Source organism: Tachysurus vachellii, chromosome 12, assembly GCF_030014155.1.
Source record: "Tachysurus vachellii isolate PV-2020 chromosome 12, HZAU_Pvac_v1, whole genome shotgun sequence".
Classification (NCBI taxonomy): Eukaryota; Metazoa; Chordata; class Actinopteri; order Siluriformes; family Bagridae; genus Tachysurus; species Tachysurus vachellii.
In genome coordinates, this window is record NC_083471.1 from 6626674 (window position 1) to 6640932 (window position 14259).

At 39.4% G+C, this 14259-nt stretch overlaps 1 protein-coding gene across 2 annotated transcripts in view; it reads left to right on the forward strand.

The window, feature by feature from the left end:
- The window catches only part of nbas (NBAS subunit of NRZ tethering complex), a 186364-nt gene that overhangs the window by 3149 nt on the left and 168956 nt on the right, over positions 1-14259 (forward strand). For both annotated transcript variants that reach the window (XM_060884210.1, XM_060884211.1), the window contains exons 4-6: positions 300-377; positions 2891-2938; positions 4122-4165. In XM_060884210.1, coding sequence (XP_060740193.1) covers positions 300-377; positions 2891-2938; positions 4122-4165 — 170 coding nt within the window. The remainder of the gene's footprint in view (positions 1-299; positions 378-2890; positions 2939-4121; positions 4166-14259) is intronic.

Here is a 14259-nt window from a genome sequence, read left to right on the forward strand (position 1 = left end):
TAGGATACCACACGTCATGTCGTGTCGTACTAGATACATATACTATTTTCAAAATGAATTATCATACATCAGTCAGCTGAGTTGTAGCGCTTTGGCTCATGGACTAATTTCACTTTCACAATATATGAGATTTTTAGTATATATGAGACGTTAGTAACCCGCGGTGTAACTTCCCAAAAACACACATGCAGTATTGGATTAAAAAAAAAAACAGGCGTTGAAATGCCTGCGTTTAAATAATACATCTAGTGCTTCGATAAATTGTATACAAACTAAAATGTTGTTTATTTGTCTTTCAGCCCCTCGAGTTCATCTTTACCCCCCGGACTGGTGCGTCTGGCAACGAAGCAGATCAACTGGCAGCTTGTGCTAGCAAGGTGACGCTAATCTCTGATAAGGATTGTTGTTTGTGTTGCAGTAACCGCGCTAGGAAAACAAATTCGGACACGGTTTCTTTCAGCTTTTCGTTATTAACATGCCGGAAACGTCCCGAACTGAAACGCAAAACCTTCACAGCGTTGCTCTTATTAACCCAGTGATGTACTTCCCAGTATTCACAGTGATGTACGAGCAATGTGTCCTCTTTGTGTCTCTCATGAAAAGCACTAACATTTGTGGATTATGTTCCGAGTTTTTCCACAGGTGTTATCATGCTTTTCATTCATCCAAGGAATCATCTCTGTATATGCCACTGATACACACACATATATATATATATATATATATATATATATATATATATATATATATATATATATATATATATACACATATATACACACGTGTGTGTTACATATGTGTGTGTGTGTATAAAATCTTTGACTTAAAAAAGGCCATATTTCATTCATATGCACACACACACACATGTATACAGTATGTATGTTATATAATACATCTACGATGCTAACATACATCCATTTCTAATGGATGAAGCCTTGGCCCGGAGGTGAGGTCGTCAGGTGGTCCCCAACCTTCACTGGGTGTTTCGACCCTTAACCACAACACCCTCCAGTTGGTGGGTCGGCAGTGACTGGCCTGGTCACTGCCCCTCTCCTCCAAGTTTCCAGCTTGTATCCTCTCTCTTATGCCAGAGCCAACAGGAGGCTCTCTCTGCCGCTTCCCCCAGCTTACAAACAGCTGCTTTCTTCAAGTGACCTCTCAGTCCAATCTTTGTTAATAGATTCCACACAGATTGAGCTTGGAATCCCCGACATCCTACTTCACCGTCATCCACCCAGGTCAACCTCCATTTCCCATCCCTTGGCTGACTGCAGAAGGTTCTGCTTAGCTTGCCTGTGGACGACCGGTCTTTGGCCTTCTTTCACAAAGGCAATGGTGCTCAGAAATGATCTTGCTCTGACTGACTGGTTGTTTCTTCCTCCTTTCTTGCTCCAGGATGTCTGCAAGCACTGACAACACCTTGTCATGGCACCACCTGTATCTCCCCTGTGTCAATGCAGTCTTGCACCCTGACAGAATGCACGCCATTGTTCCTCTCCCACCACATAACCTGCACCCTCCTCCCTCACCTGTGCAAATTGACTGGGGTTGGTAAGGTGTCATACACTGCTCGGAGTAGAAACGATATACGGAAGGGCTCCAGCCGCCACAGTTCACTCTATGTGATTGTCCTCTTAGGGAGGTTCCACCTCGTCCAGGCACCTTGGGTTGCAAGCTCAATGGATTTTGCTCTTCTCGTTTCTTCCTCAAGGTTTCGAACTTCGTCCTGGTTCATACAGTAGTTCTCTTCTCCCTAGGAGTTGACTTGGGCCACTTCTGGAAATGTGATGTACCTAGTTCCGGTACAAGGGTTTCCGATGATATCTTTGGTCATAAGCGAACATTCTGCTCGGTTAATCGCTGTGCTGGCGGCCCACCTGCGGCCTGATCGTGTTCTGATTCCTGCTTCCCTAGTAAGTTGGTCTTGAGAGTCCCTATATGTTAGGGACAGTCTGCATTTGGCGACTTTAAACTCCTCAACCACTGATGACAGGGGAAACTGGAGCTGGCCCGACTTCATGTAAAGCCCCAAGGATGTAAAGCTTGGAGGTATTCCCAACCATCTTCTAACGTGCTTGTTGAACTTCCTCTCCATTTCATCAGCTGTTGGTAAGAGCACCTCATATACAGTGAGAAGCCACATGAGTCTTGGAAGCAGGCCGTGTTGGTGACAGGCCAGACTTGTCGATCTTCTTCAGCCACACTCTTCAACTTGTTTTCCGCTGCTGGAGATGCTGTTCTTATCTGTCAGGGAATCTATAATATGTTTATATATGAATGAAATATGAAATTTGGCCTTTTTTAAGTCAAAGATTTTATTTATTTACAAAAATCATTTTAATTTAAGCTAGTAATAATAATAATAATAACAATAATAATAAAAATCTTTAAAGGGAACACGACAGTACAAATGCTTTCTCTGTATTACAAAGCTGTAAGTATTTCATTTTCTTTCCTTTTCTTTTCATTTTTTTTTTTTTTTTTTTTTTTTTATAAATTGATTTGAAGGTTTTCCAGTCAGCAGTTCTGTCTCTCAGGACATCGCAGTTTCTCTCATCTTTATGCTACTGCGGCATCGTGGCTAGGATGAAATATAGATATACAGTAGAGAACGTCAGTTTTTTTTTTTCTTGTAGAGTATATGTGTTTATTAACTGCCCTAATTTAGCACGAGGCCCCGTGTGTGATCATCAGATGCGTCGGTTAGGATAAAATACATAAATCAATCCAAAAAAATTTGTCACTGCAGTTCGACTAAGCGTCGTTCGGAGACAGAAAGCAACCTTGCACACAGTAACAGACTGTCTGTTGGATATCTAATCCTTCAGCTGTGTTTTCTCATTTGCTCTCTTTTTTTTTCTCTCTCCCTCTTCTTGTGTCTCCTCTGCAGTAATGGGAAGCTCCTGGCTGTGGTTCAGGACCAGTTTGTGGAGATGAGGTAATTCCTCTCATCTATCATTCGGAGCATTTTGCCCCCAACACGAGTCGCTGTGTTTTTCACCTCACCGTTGTCCGAGGTGTCGGACTCAGCAAATCTGCAGCTAGGATAGATATTTTGCCATCAGTGCCTTTATGCTATTTTTCTCTCTCTCTCTCACACTTGAAGGTGAGTTGAAAAAAAAAATAATGTCACCATAAAGGGAAACGGATGAGCGAGGGGTTTTGAAGAGATTTATCTTTGTTACCTGTAGCTGGTACAAATGTAAACACACTTCTCCTCAGCGCTCGGGTTCAAATTGCTTAAAAGCCTCCGAACGCCTCGCATCTCCTCCTCCTTCTCTTCCTCCTCATGCAGCTCTGTCGCAGTTACATACTTTTCCTACTTTTATCGTGAGCATCTTCACTCCGCTTGATTTAATGCACTATATTTTTCAGCCGTGATGAATGAGAACAGATCCGGTGTAAAAAAACAAAGAAAAAAAAAACAGTTTAGTGAACATTGTACGTTTTGGGGTTTTTATCACACGTGAAAGGGGTGTATATTTTTAAAGCAGAATGTATACGGAGGGGAAAAATTGTCTGTTAAGCATTTTAAAACACTTATTTATTATTATTATTTTATTATTATTATTATTATTATTATTATTATTATTTTATATATATTATTTATTAATTATTTTAAAACACTTTATTTATTTACTTAGCTTATTTTATTTAGCTTCAGTTTCATACAACAAGATGAGGTCATAGTCCTTGGTACAATTTATTTATTTAGTTAATCTGTTTGAATCGGAATGAAAAAAATCGGTAGTCCTCGTGTCTTATACTCAGCAGTATTTTAATCCTGTTTTTATTTCGTTAAAACTTACCGACTGATCCAAAAGCACCGACACCGGAGACTCCTTCCATTGTTAAATGTCCTTACACAAAACGTCGACATGTACAAGTTTTCTTATTGTTGCCTAATAACACAGAACTATCTTTAGGAAGGAGCTGTAACCATGGAAACAGCAACAAGCAGTTTATTACCACTTTCTGACCGATCAGGTCCAAGAGTTCATCAGTGCTGTGGTTCATTCGTGTGCATCAGAGAGCCGTTGCGTTTTGGTGTCCGATGGCAAAATAGCCTTAAAACTCCCAAGTAATAACACGTGACCTTTTCCTGTTTTTTTTTTTCTCAGGTCAGCTCGAGACGAATTTGGATCCATCATTGGGAAGTGTCAAGGTACAGAGCCACCATGACATCAAACCTCTTATTTTTCTTATTAGACTTCTCTAGGAATGATTTTTTTTTTGTTTATTGTTTAGTTGGTCAGTGATGAAAGAGCTGTTTGGGTAGGGTGGTGGTTTGGGTGTAAGTGATGGCTCAGTTGTTCAAGGCTCTGGCTTGTTGATTGGAAGTTCAGGGTTCGAGCCCCAGCACCATCAAGCTGCCCCTCCTGCCGAACCACCGAGCAAGACTCCTAACTCTTCCTGCTCCTGGAGCATCGTCATAGCTGCCCCTGGGCTCTGACCCCTACTTCCAAAGCTGGGATGTGTGAAGAAAAGAATACCTCAGTGCTGTAAAGTACGCGTAGTAACAATGATCATAAGAGTGACGTAAACTAGATCTAGACACAGTTCTTTCTTTCTGATCCTGAAACGAAAAAGCAGCCAAGGTTAAAAATGAACCCCAGGTGTTTGAACCTCAGTGCTCGCTCGAGTGAAGTTCTCACACTCGTGATGGTTATTTGGGAACGCTCGTGTCACTGCTAGTACCTTTGTGTGCGTCAGGTTCATGCCCACCCCCGCACTCTCTATTACAAGTATTCTTAACAATGTTTTATCTGGTTACTTTTATGGAAGGAAGACACAGAGACCTCGTTCTTCCTCTTGATGTTTTTTTTGTTTGTTTTTGTGTTTTGCATTAGTGGTTAATGATGAAACATGTTCAGATTGCTGACATCCTGTGTTACCTGTAGCATTACAGCGCACATTACAGGTTTCTGCACATACTGTGGGGGTAAAAAGTCTACACACTTCTGGTAAAATCTCAGGGTTCTACAGAATGTATTGTAAAATTGCAAAAAAAACAAAAAAAAACACCCTCCGATTCCCAGCTTGTGTTCCGCACCAATCGGTATACACCTGCCGTCAGGCAACGTGACACGATTTAACCCTGACTAAAGTACAAATAAAGCTGGTCTTGGGAACCTCAGCAATTCCTGGCAATCAAAATCACATGATCTCCTAAAACCATGTGGAGTAATTTGTTCCTCAGGGTGAAGCATGGTGGTGGTAGCATCAAGCTTTCAAGAAATTAATCTCCAAATCATGAAGGGAACGACTTCTCCAAAACGAGATCAGAGATCGAGCTTCTCCAAGGAATTGTTTTTATTTATTGTTTTTTTTTATTATTATTTATTTCTTGTTTTTGTTTATCTTTAACACATGGAAAAAGTCCAAGAAGGGAACGGCGGTTGAGCCCCAGCCCTTAAAATGGCCGACGTCCTGACTAGCAAACTAGGGAGCGGATTGAGCGTTTTTTTTTTTTATCTTTGATTTGATTAACAGATCAATCAGATCAGATTAATTCCCGCTTCCTCTCTCTCTCTCTTCCTCTGCATCCTTTCTCACGGCTTTGTCCTGAATTTTCTGCAGCTCTTCCTCCTGCTCACGACAGCGTGATCTTCTATCTTGCACTGCGTCACCTCCACATTTCCTTCTCAGCCGCAGCCTTGTAATTTATAGTCTCCGAACTTTTTTTATTTCTTGCTTTGTGGAGCGTAGAGAGGAGTGCAGACGAGCTCTCAGAACACACTCGCTCTCATTTCATGGCGATGATGGAGTTAATTTGCTTTAGAAAAGCTCTTTTAATACAAAGAATAGTGTATTCTGGTTTCTCTCTCTCTATCTATCTCCGTTTCTCTCTCTCTCTCGCTTTCTCACTGTTTTTCTCTCTGTCTTTCTCTGTCTCTCTTTCTCTCGCTCTCTCTTTCTTGCTCTCTGTTTCTCTCTCTCTCTCTCTCTCTCTCTCTCTCTCTCTCTCTCTCTCTCTCTCTCTCTCTCTCTCATACCCACTTTACGGTGTTTTAATAGAGATAAATGTGTGTGGCATCTGTTCCTCTACTTTGTCGCTGATAGCCCTGCCTCACTTTGTCCCTTTTCACCCATAATGCACCAGGGACACCCCCGGCCCCCTCCCCCCTCCCCAGCCCCTTTCGCCCCCCTGCCCCGACACGTATCATTCTCCTTCTCAAAAAAAAAACCAACAAAAAAAACAATTGTCCATTAAAATAAATCGGTGTCATCTGCAGGTTCAGTTCACTTTGATACTAAATTGAGCATTGAGAATCTTCATTTATTAATTAATTAATTTATTTAGTTTTGATAAAATGCTCACGGTGGCTTAGTGGTTAGCACGTTCGCCTCACACCTCCAGGGTTGGGGGTTCGATTCCCACCTCCACCTTGTGTGTGTGGAGTTTGCATGTTCTCCCCGTGCCTCGGGGGTTTCCTCCGGGTACTCCGGTTTCTTCCCCCGGTCCAAAGACATGCATGGTAGGTTGATTGGCATCTCTGGAAAATTGTCCGTAGTGTGTGAGTGCGTGAGTGAATGAGAGTGTGTGTGTGTGTGCCCTGCGATGGGTTGGCACTCCGTCCAGGGTGTATCCTGCCTTGATGCCCGATGACACCTGAGATAGGCACAGGCTCCCCGTGACCCGAGGTAGTTCGGATAAGCGGTAGAAGATGAGTGAGTGAGAGTGATAAAATGCTGGGGAAACAGGAAGTGTGTTTCCATATCGTTCTATTAACATTTACTATTTCCAGGATTGATGATATTTTATAGATTATTTAATTCAATACATTTATGACGGTAAATGTATTGTTTACACATTTATTAAACATAGAATTTCTTATTTCAAATTTTTACGAAATACAGAACTTATTACTCAGATATTTATTATATGGCAATTATTCTATACATTTTTATTTCATGCAGACATTTATTATTGGAATTGTTTTACATGATTTATCTACATATTTATTATATACAGAATTGATTCTATACATTTTTATTCAATGCAGACACATTTGTTTGTATACATGTTTTAAAAAAATTATTTACCTTTTATTGACCTAAATAATATATATATATTTATGTATATATATAAATTTATGTACCAATTTATCAAAAATGTAGGATTTTCACATTATGCCAAATATATTTGCTGTATTTTATTAAATACTGAATTTATTATATGCAGATTTAGAAAATACCAAATTTATTTGACATTTTTACTCAATACAGACACATTTATTCTGTATAAATATTTATTAAAAACGCACGATTTACACATTTATTATTCAAAATCAATTAGATGCATGTTTCGAAAATACTAAATTTATTCTATATATTTTTATCCCCTATAGAATTTTGTCAGATATGGGAGTGTCATGTGTTTAATCTCTCCGTGCTGCTCACTGCACTCCAACACTTTATGTTTACTTTAAAACTTGTTCGTACTCAGAGATTATTGAGAGTTTTTATCAGCTCTAGGGTTACCGAATCTCATCCTGTGACAAAACCCTGGATGATTGAGAGCGGCGTGCTTTCTTTGTCGGCGCCGCTCTTTATGTCAGGACGGCGTTTTTATTGCGAGTACATCATAGTGCTGACTTCACACATTTCGTCTCCGTATTTATTTCTTTCCTTTTCCTTTTCCCTAAACGGAGATTTATGACGAGTAGATCTGGCCCGGCTCTGCCGCCGCACGCTCATCACGTGTACTTAGCCATATTAGTTCCAGCGCTCAGTCCAGATTAATTAGCCTTTAGCAGAAGAGAGTTGATTTATGGTCTCTGCTGAGCCCTTTCTTTTCCAGGTATTTATCTTAGGAAAGCATCATCGCTCATCCGGAGTTATCGAACCTTCCTTATTTCTAACATGTTCTGTTTTTTTTTTTTTTTTTTATCCTGAATAGAAATAGCAAGCTTGCCATTTTTTTTCTAACCACTGCACTGCGGCGGAGATAAGAAACCTTCATTGCTTTTGATTGAAATTCCCATGATTTCCAGCTTCACATAACAGAAACCTGTTTTTTTTTTTTTTTACGCTTTCTGAAGTATTGGGTGCGAGTGAAGGGAGTTATATTGTGCGAGTCGAGTCGCGCATCCTCTTCTTACTTTTCCAGAGCGGGTGAATAGGATACACATAACCCATCTCTTCACAGATTTTATTTTCAGTAGCATCGCAGCTTCCACACTGGTTCCTCACTGGTAGGAAACATCAGAGGGGACAGGATTTAAAGCCGCGGTTCAGAAAACGTTTTTGCGTAAATTTAACTGTGAATAAATTTCTCTGACCCTCACAGTGAGGGACGAACGATTGGACCAAAAAAAAATAAATAAAAACATCTTCCAGTCTGCTAAAAGTGACACACATTGAATTCAAAGCTTTGTATTAAAAAAAAAAACAAATCCATCAAAACTAAACCGGTCTAATTTGTTTAATTAAAGATTATATATTTGTCGTACATAAAAATATAAACACTGACGCAATATGTACGACAAAAATAAAATAAACTTTTTAACATTTGTGGCTTCCAGTTTGATCCTACGTTTAGTTAATTGTCAACACCTAAAAAAGTTTAGATAATCCTTAACACTTTCAGAATCTTGGTGAATCCTTAACGCTTTCAGAATCTTGGCTAATCCTCAACACTTAAAAAGTTTAGATAATCCTCAACACTTAAGGTTTAGCTAATCCTTAACACTTTCAGAATCTTGGCTAAGCCTCAACACTTAAAAAGTTTAGCTAATCCTCAACACTTAAGGTTTAGCTAATCCTTAACACTTTCAGAATCTTGGCTAATCCTTAACACTTAAAACGTTTAGATAATCCTTAACACTTTCAGAATCTTGGCTAATCCTCAACACTTTCAGAATCTTGGCTAAGCCTCAACACTTAAAAAGTTTAGCTAATCCTCAACACTTAAGGTTTAGCTAATCCTTAACACTTTCAGAATCTTGGCTAATCCTTAACACTTAAAAAGGTTTAGCTAATCCTCAACACTTTCAGAATCTTGGCTAATCCTCAACACTTAAAATGTTTAGCTAATCCTCAACACTTTCAGAATCTTGGCGAATCCTCAACACTTAAAATGTTTAGCTAATCCTCAACACTATCAGAATCTTTGCAAATCCTCAACACTTAAAAAGTTTAGCTAACCCTCAACACTTTCAGAATCTTGGCGAATCCTCAACACTTTCAGAATCTTGGCTAATCCTCAACACTTTCAGAATCTTGGTGAATCCTTAACGCTTTCAGAATCTTGGCTAATCCTCAACACTTAAAAAGTTTAGATAATCCTTAACACTTAAGGTTTAGCTAATCCTTAACACTTTCAGAATCTTGGCTAAGCCTCAACACTTAAAAAGTTTAGCTAATCCTCAACACTTAAGGTTTAGCTAATCCTTAACACTTTCAGAATCTTGGCTAATCCTTAACACTTAAAACGTTTAGATAATCCTTAACACTTTCAGAATCTTGGCTAATCCTCAACACTTTCAGAATCTTGGCTAAGCCTCAACACTTAAAAAGTTTAGCTAATCCTCAACACTTAAGGTTTAGCTAATCCTTAACACTTTCAGAATCTTGGCTAATCCTTAACACTTAAAAAGGTTTAGCTAATCCTCAACACTTTCAGAATCTTGGCTAATCCTCAACACTTAAAATGTTTAGCTAATCCTCAACACTTTCAGAATCTTGGCGAATCCTCAACACTTAAAATGTTTAGCTAATCCTCAACACTATCAGAATCTTTGCAAATCCTCAACACTTAAAAAGTTTAGCTAACCCTCAACACTTTCAGAATCTTGGCGAATCCTCAACACTTTCAGAATCTTGGCTAATCCTCAACACTTTCAGAATCTTGGTGAATCCTTAACGCTTTCAGAATCTTGGCTAATCCTCAACACTTAAAAAGTTTAGATAATCCTTAACACTTTCAGAATCTTGGCTAATCCTCAACACTTTCAGAATCTTGGCTAAGCCTCAACACTTAAAAAGTTTAGCTAATCCTCAACACTTAAGGTTTAGCTAATCCTTAACACTTTCAGAATCTTGGCTAATCCTTAACACTTAAAAAGTTTAGATAATCCTTAACACTTTCAGAATCTTGGCTAATCCTCAACACTTTCAGAATCTTGGCTAAGCCTCAACACTTAAAAAGTTTAGCTAATCCTCAACACTTAAGGTTTAGCTAATCCTTAACACTTTCAGAATCTTTGCTAATCCTTAACACTTAAAAAGGTTTAGCTAATCATCAACACTTAAAAAGGTTTAGCTAATCCTCAACACTTTCAGAATCTTGGCGAATCCTCAACACTTAAAAAGGTTTAGCTAATCATCAACACTTAAAAAGGTTTAGCTAATCCTCAACACTTTCAGAATCTTGGCGAATCCTCAACACTTAAAATGTTTAGCTAATCCTCAACACTATCAGAATCTTTGCAAATCCTCAACACTTAAAAAGTTTAGCTAACCCTCAACACTTTCAGAATCTTGGTGAATCCTCAACACTTTCAGAATCTTGGCGAATCCTCAACACTTTCAGAATCTTGGCTAATCCTCAACACTTTCAGAATCTTGGCGAATCCTCAACACTTTCAGAATCTTGGTGAATCCTCAATACTTAAAAATGTTTAGCTAATCCTCAACACTTAACAAGGTTTAGCTAATCCTCAACACTTAAAAAGGTTTAGCTAATCCTCAAAACTTTCAGAATCTTTGCAAATCCTCAACACTTAAAAAGTTTAGCTAACCCTCAACACTTTCAGAATCTTGGCGAATCCTCAACACTTTCAGAATCTTGGCGAATCCTCAACACTTTCAGAATCTTGGCTAATCCTCAACACTTTCAGAATCTTGGCGAATCCTCAACACTTTCAGAATCTTGGTGAATCCTCAATACTTAAAAATGTTTAGCTAATCCTCAACACTTAACAAGGTTTAGCTAATCCTCAACACTTAAAAAGGTTTAGCTAATCCTCAAAACTTTCAGAATCTTTGCAAATCCTCAACACTTAAAAAGTTTAGCTAACCCTCAACACTTTCAGAATCTTGGCTAATCCTCAACACTTTCAGAATCTTGGCTAATCCTCAACACTTTCAGAATCTTGGCGAATCCTCAACACTTTCAGAATCTTGGCGAATCCTCAACACTTTCAGAATCTTGGCGAATCCTCAACACTTTCAGAATCTTGGCGAATCCTCAACACTTTCAGAATCTTGGCGAATCCTCAACACTTTCAGAATCTTGGCGAATCCTCAACACTTTCAGAATCTTGGCGAATCCTCAATACTTAGAAATGTTTAGCTAATCCTCAACACTTAAAAAGGTTTAGCTAATCCTCAACACTTAAAAAGGTTTAGCTAACCCTCAACACTTTCAGAATCTTGGCGAATCCTCAACACTTTCAGAATCTTGGCGAATCCTCAACACTTAAAATGTTTAGCTAATCCTCAACACTATCAGAATCTTTGCAAATCCTCAACACTTAAAAAGTTTAGCTAATCCTCAACACTTTCAGAATCTTGGCGAATCCTCAACACTTTCAGAATCTTGGCGAATCCTCAACACTTTCAGAATCTTGGCGAATCCTCAACACTTTCAGAATCTTGGCGAATCCTCAACACTTTCAGAATCTTGGCGAATCCTCAACACTTTCAGAATCTTGGTGAATCCTCAACACTTTCAGAATCTTGGCTAATCCTCAATACTTAAAAATGTTTAGCTAATCTTCAACACAACTAGGCGAATCCTCAGTGAGTGAGTGAGCGAGTGAGTTAGGCAGTAAGTAACTGAGTGAAGGGACAACTAGGTGAGTAAGCAATTGAACAAGTGAGTGAGTAACTGCATGAGGGAGCTACTGAATGAGTGATGAATGAAATAGTGAGTGAGTGAATGAGTGAATACGTAACTAAGTACATAACTGAGTGAATAAGTGAGTTAGTGAATTAGTGAGTGAGGAACTGAGTGAGTGAGCAACTGAGTGAATGAATGAAATGCTGAGAGGAAATACAAACCTCCTCAGTCCCTCCTGACGTCTTCTGTTGCATCAGAAAGATGTCTGATTTTTTTAGTGTGCAAATATTTCTTAAGACTGCATTGGGTCTCATTTATTAATGTTTATTAATCAATTATTAATCTATATACTGAACGTTTCGTGAGGAAACATCATCACGTGGTTCGGTAAAGTGCGTATGTGGGTGCTGATAGGATGCGACTGGGGAAAAAGCCGTTACACTCACTGATAAATACGTAAAACTTTATAATATTGTTAATATAGCTAATTGTTTTGGGAACTTGTTTTAGTTTCAGCTTTGCTGGCTACTTGGATTGTCGTGTCCTTCTAATAGTCTGGCAATTCAATCTGTTCCTCCTTTAAATTAGATACACCGGCGCTGAACATGTGCAAGTTCATTTCTTTTTACTTCTGAATCTCATTCGCCTCTATTCCAGCAAGTGATTACAAGCCTGTGTAAGCAGTGAAATTACATCAGGTTACAGAATGCACTAACGTGAAACGCAGGCTTTTGCAACAGATGTGTGTGTGTGTGTGTGTGTGTGTGTGTGTGAGAGAGAGAGAGAGAGATGATGTATTATTAAGTTCTGAAGCCCGTGTGAATGAGGATGCTTTAGTGATTAATGCTGCAGGATCTTTAGCCGGAATGGAGAATATTAAAGTCACAGAACCCTAAAACAATCATTTTTTAAAGGTTGCGTCTTGTAACACGACATGAAATATTCATGACCTTGAGCAGGAATTGATTGCCTTTGGAGATCGTGCAAACTTCTTAAATGGTGAAATGTGCAGCAAAAGTTTTTCGGTGTTTGACTGATTACTCCGTGGCGGTGATTACATACTGCACAGCTTCTGGAGTGGAACATGATGGAATAGAGAACTCCAAAAGGTTCAAATACTCATGCTGCTGCTTCTTACTGACTGACTCACTTTTTGGTTATTCACTCAGTTACTCACTCACTCACTCACTCAGTTACTCACTCACTCACTCACTCACTCACTCACTCACTCACTCACTCAGTTACTCACTCACTCACTCAGTTACTCACTCACTCACTCACTCACTCACTCACTCACTCAGTTACTCACTCACTCACTCACTCACTCATTTACTCACTCACTCACTCACTCACTCACTCACTCAGTTACTCACTCACTCACTCACTCAGTTACTCACTCACTCACTCACTCACTCAGTTATTCACTCACTCACTCACTCACTCACTCAGTTACTCACTCACTCACTCACTCAGTTACTCACTCACTCACTCACTCACTCAGTTACACAATTACTCACTCACTCAGTTATTCACTCACTCAGTTATTCACTCACTCACTCACTTACTCGGTTACTCAATTACTCACTCACTCAGTTATTCACTCACTCAGTTATTCACTCACTCACTCACTCGGTTACTCACTTACTCACTCACTCAGTTATTCACTCACTCACTCACTCACTCACTCAGTTACTCACTCACTCACTCACTCACTCACTCACTCAGTTACTCACTCACTCACTCAGTTACTCACTCACTCACTCACTCACTCACTCACTCAGTTACTCACTCACTCACTCACTCACTCATTTACTCACTCACTCACTCACTCACTCACTCACTCAGTTACTCACTCACTCACTCACTCAGTTACTCACTCACTCACTCACTCACTCACTCAGTTATTCACTCACTCACTCACTCACTCACTCACTCAGTTACTCACTCACTCACTCACTCAGTTACTCACTCACTCACTCACTCACTCAGTTACACAATTACTCACTCACTCAGTTATTCACTCACTCAGTTATTCACTCACTCACTCACTTACTCGGTTACTCAATTACTCACTCACTCAGTTATTCACTCACTCAGTTATTCACTCACTCACTCACTCGGTTACTCACTTACTCACTCACTCAGTTATTCACTCACTCACTCACTCACTCAGTTATTCACTCACTCACTCAGTTACTTACTCACTCACTCACTCAGTTTGTTTATTTAGTTTGTCACTCACTTACTCACTCACTTACTCAGTTACTCCCTCACTCACTCACTTAGTTACTCAATTATTCACACAATCACTCAGTTACTTACTTACTCACTCACTCACACACTCACTCAGTTACTCACTCACTTACACACTCGCTCAGTTACTCACTCACTTACTCACACACTCGTTTCGTTGGTCACTCACTTACTCACTCACACACTCACTCACTCACACACTCGTTTAGTTGGTCACT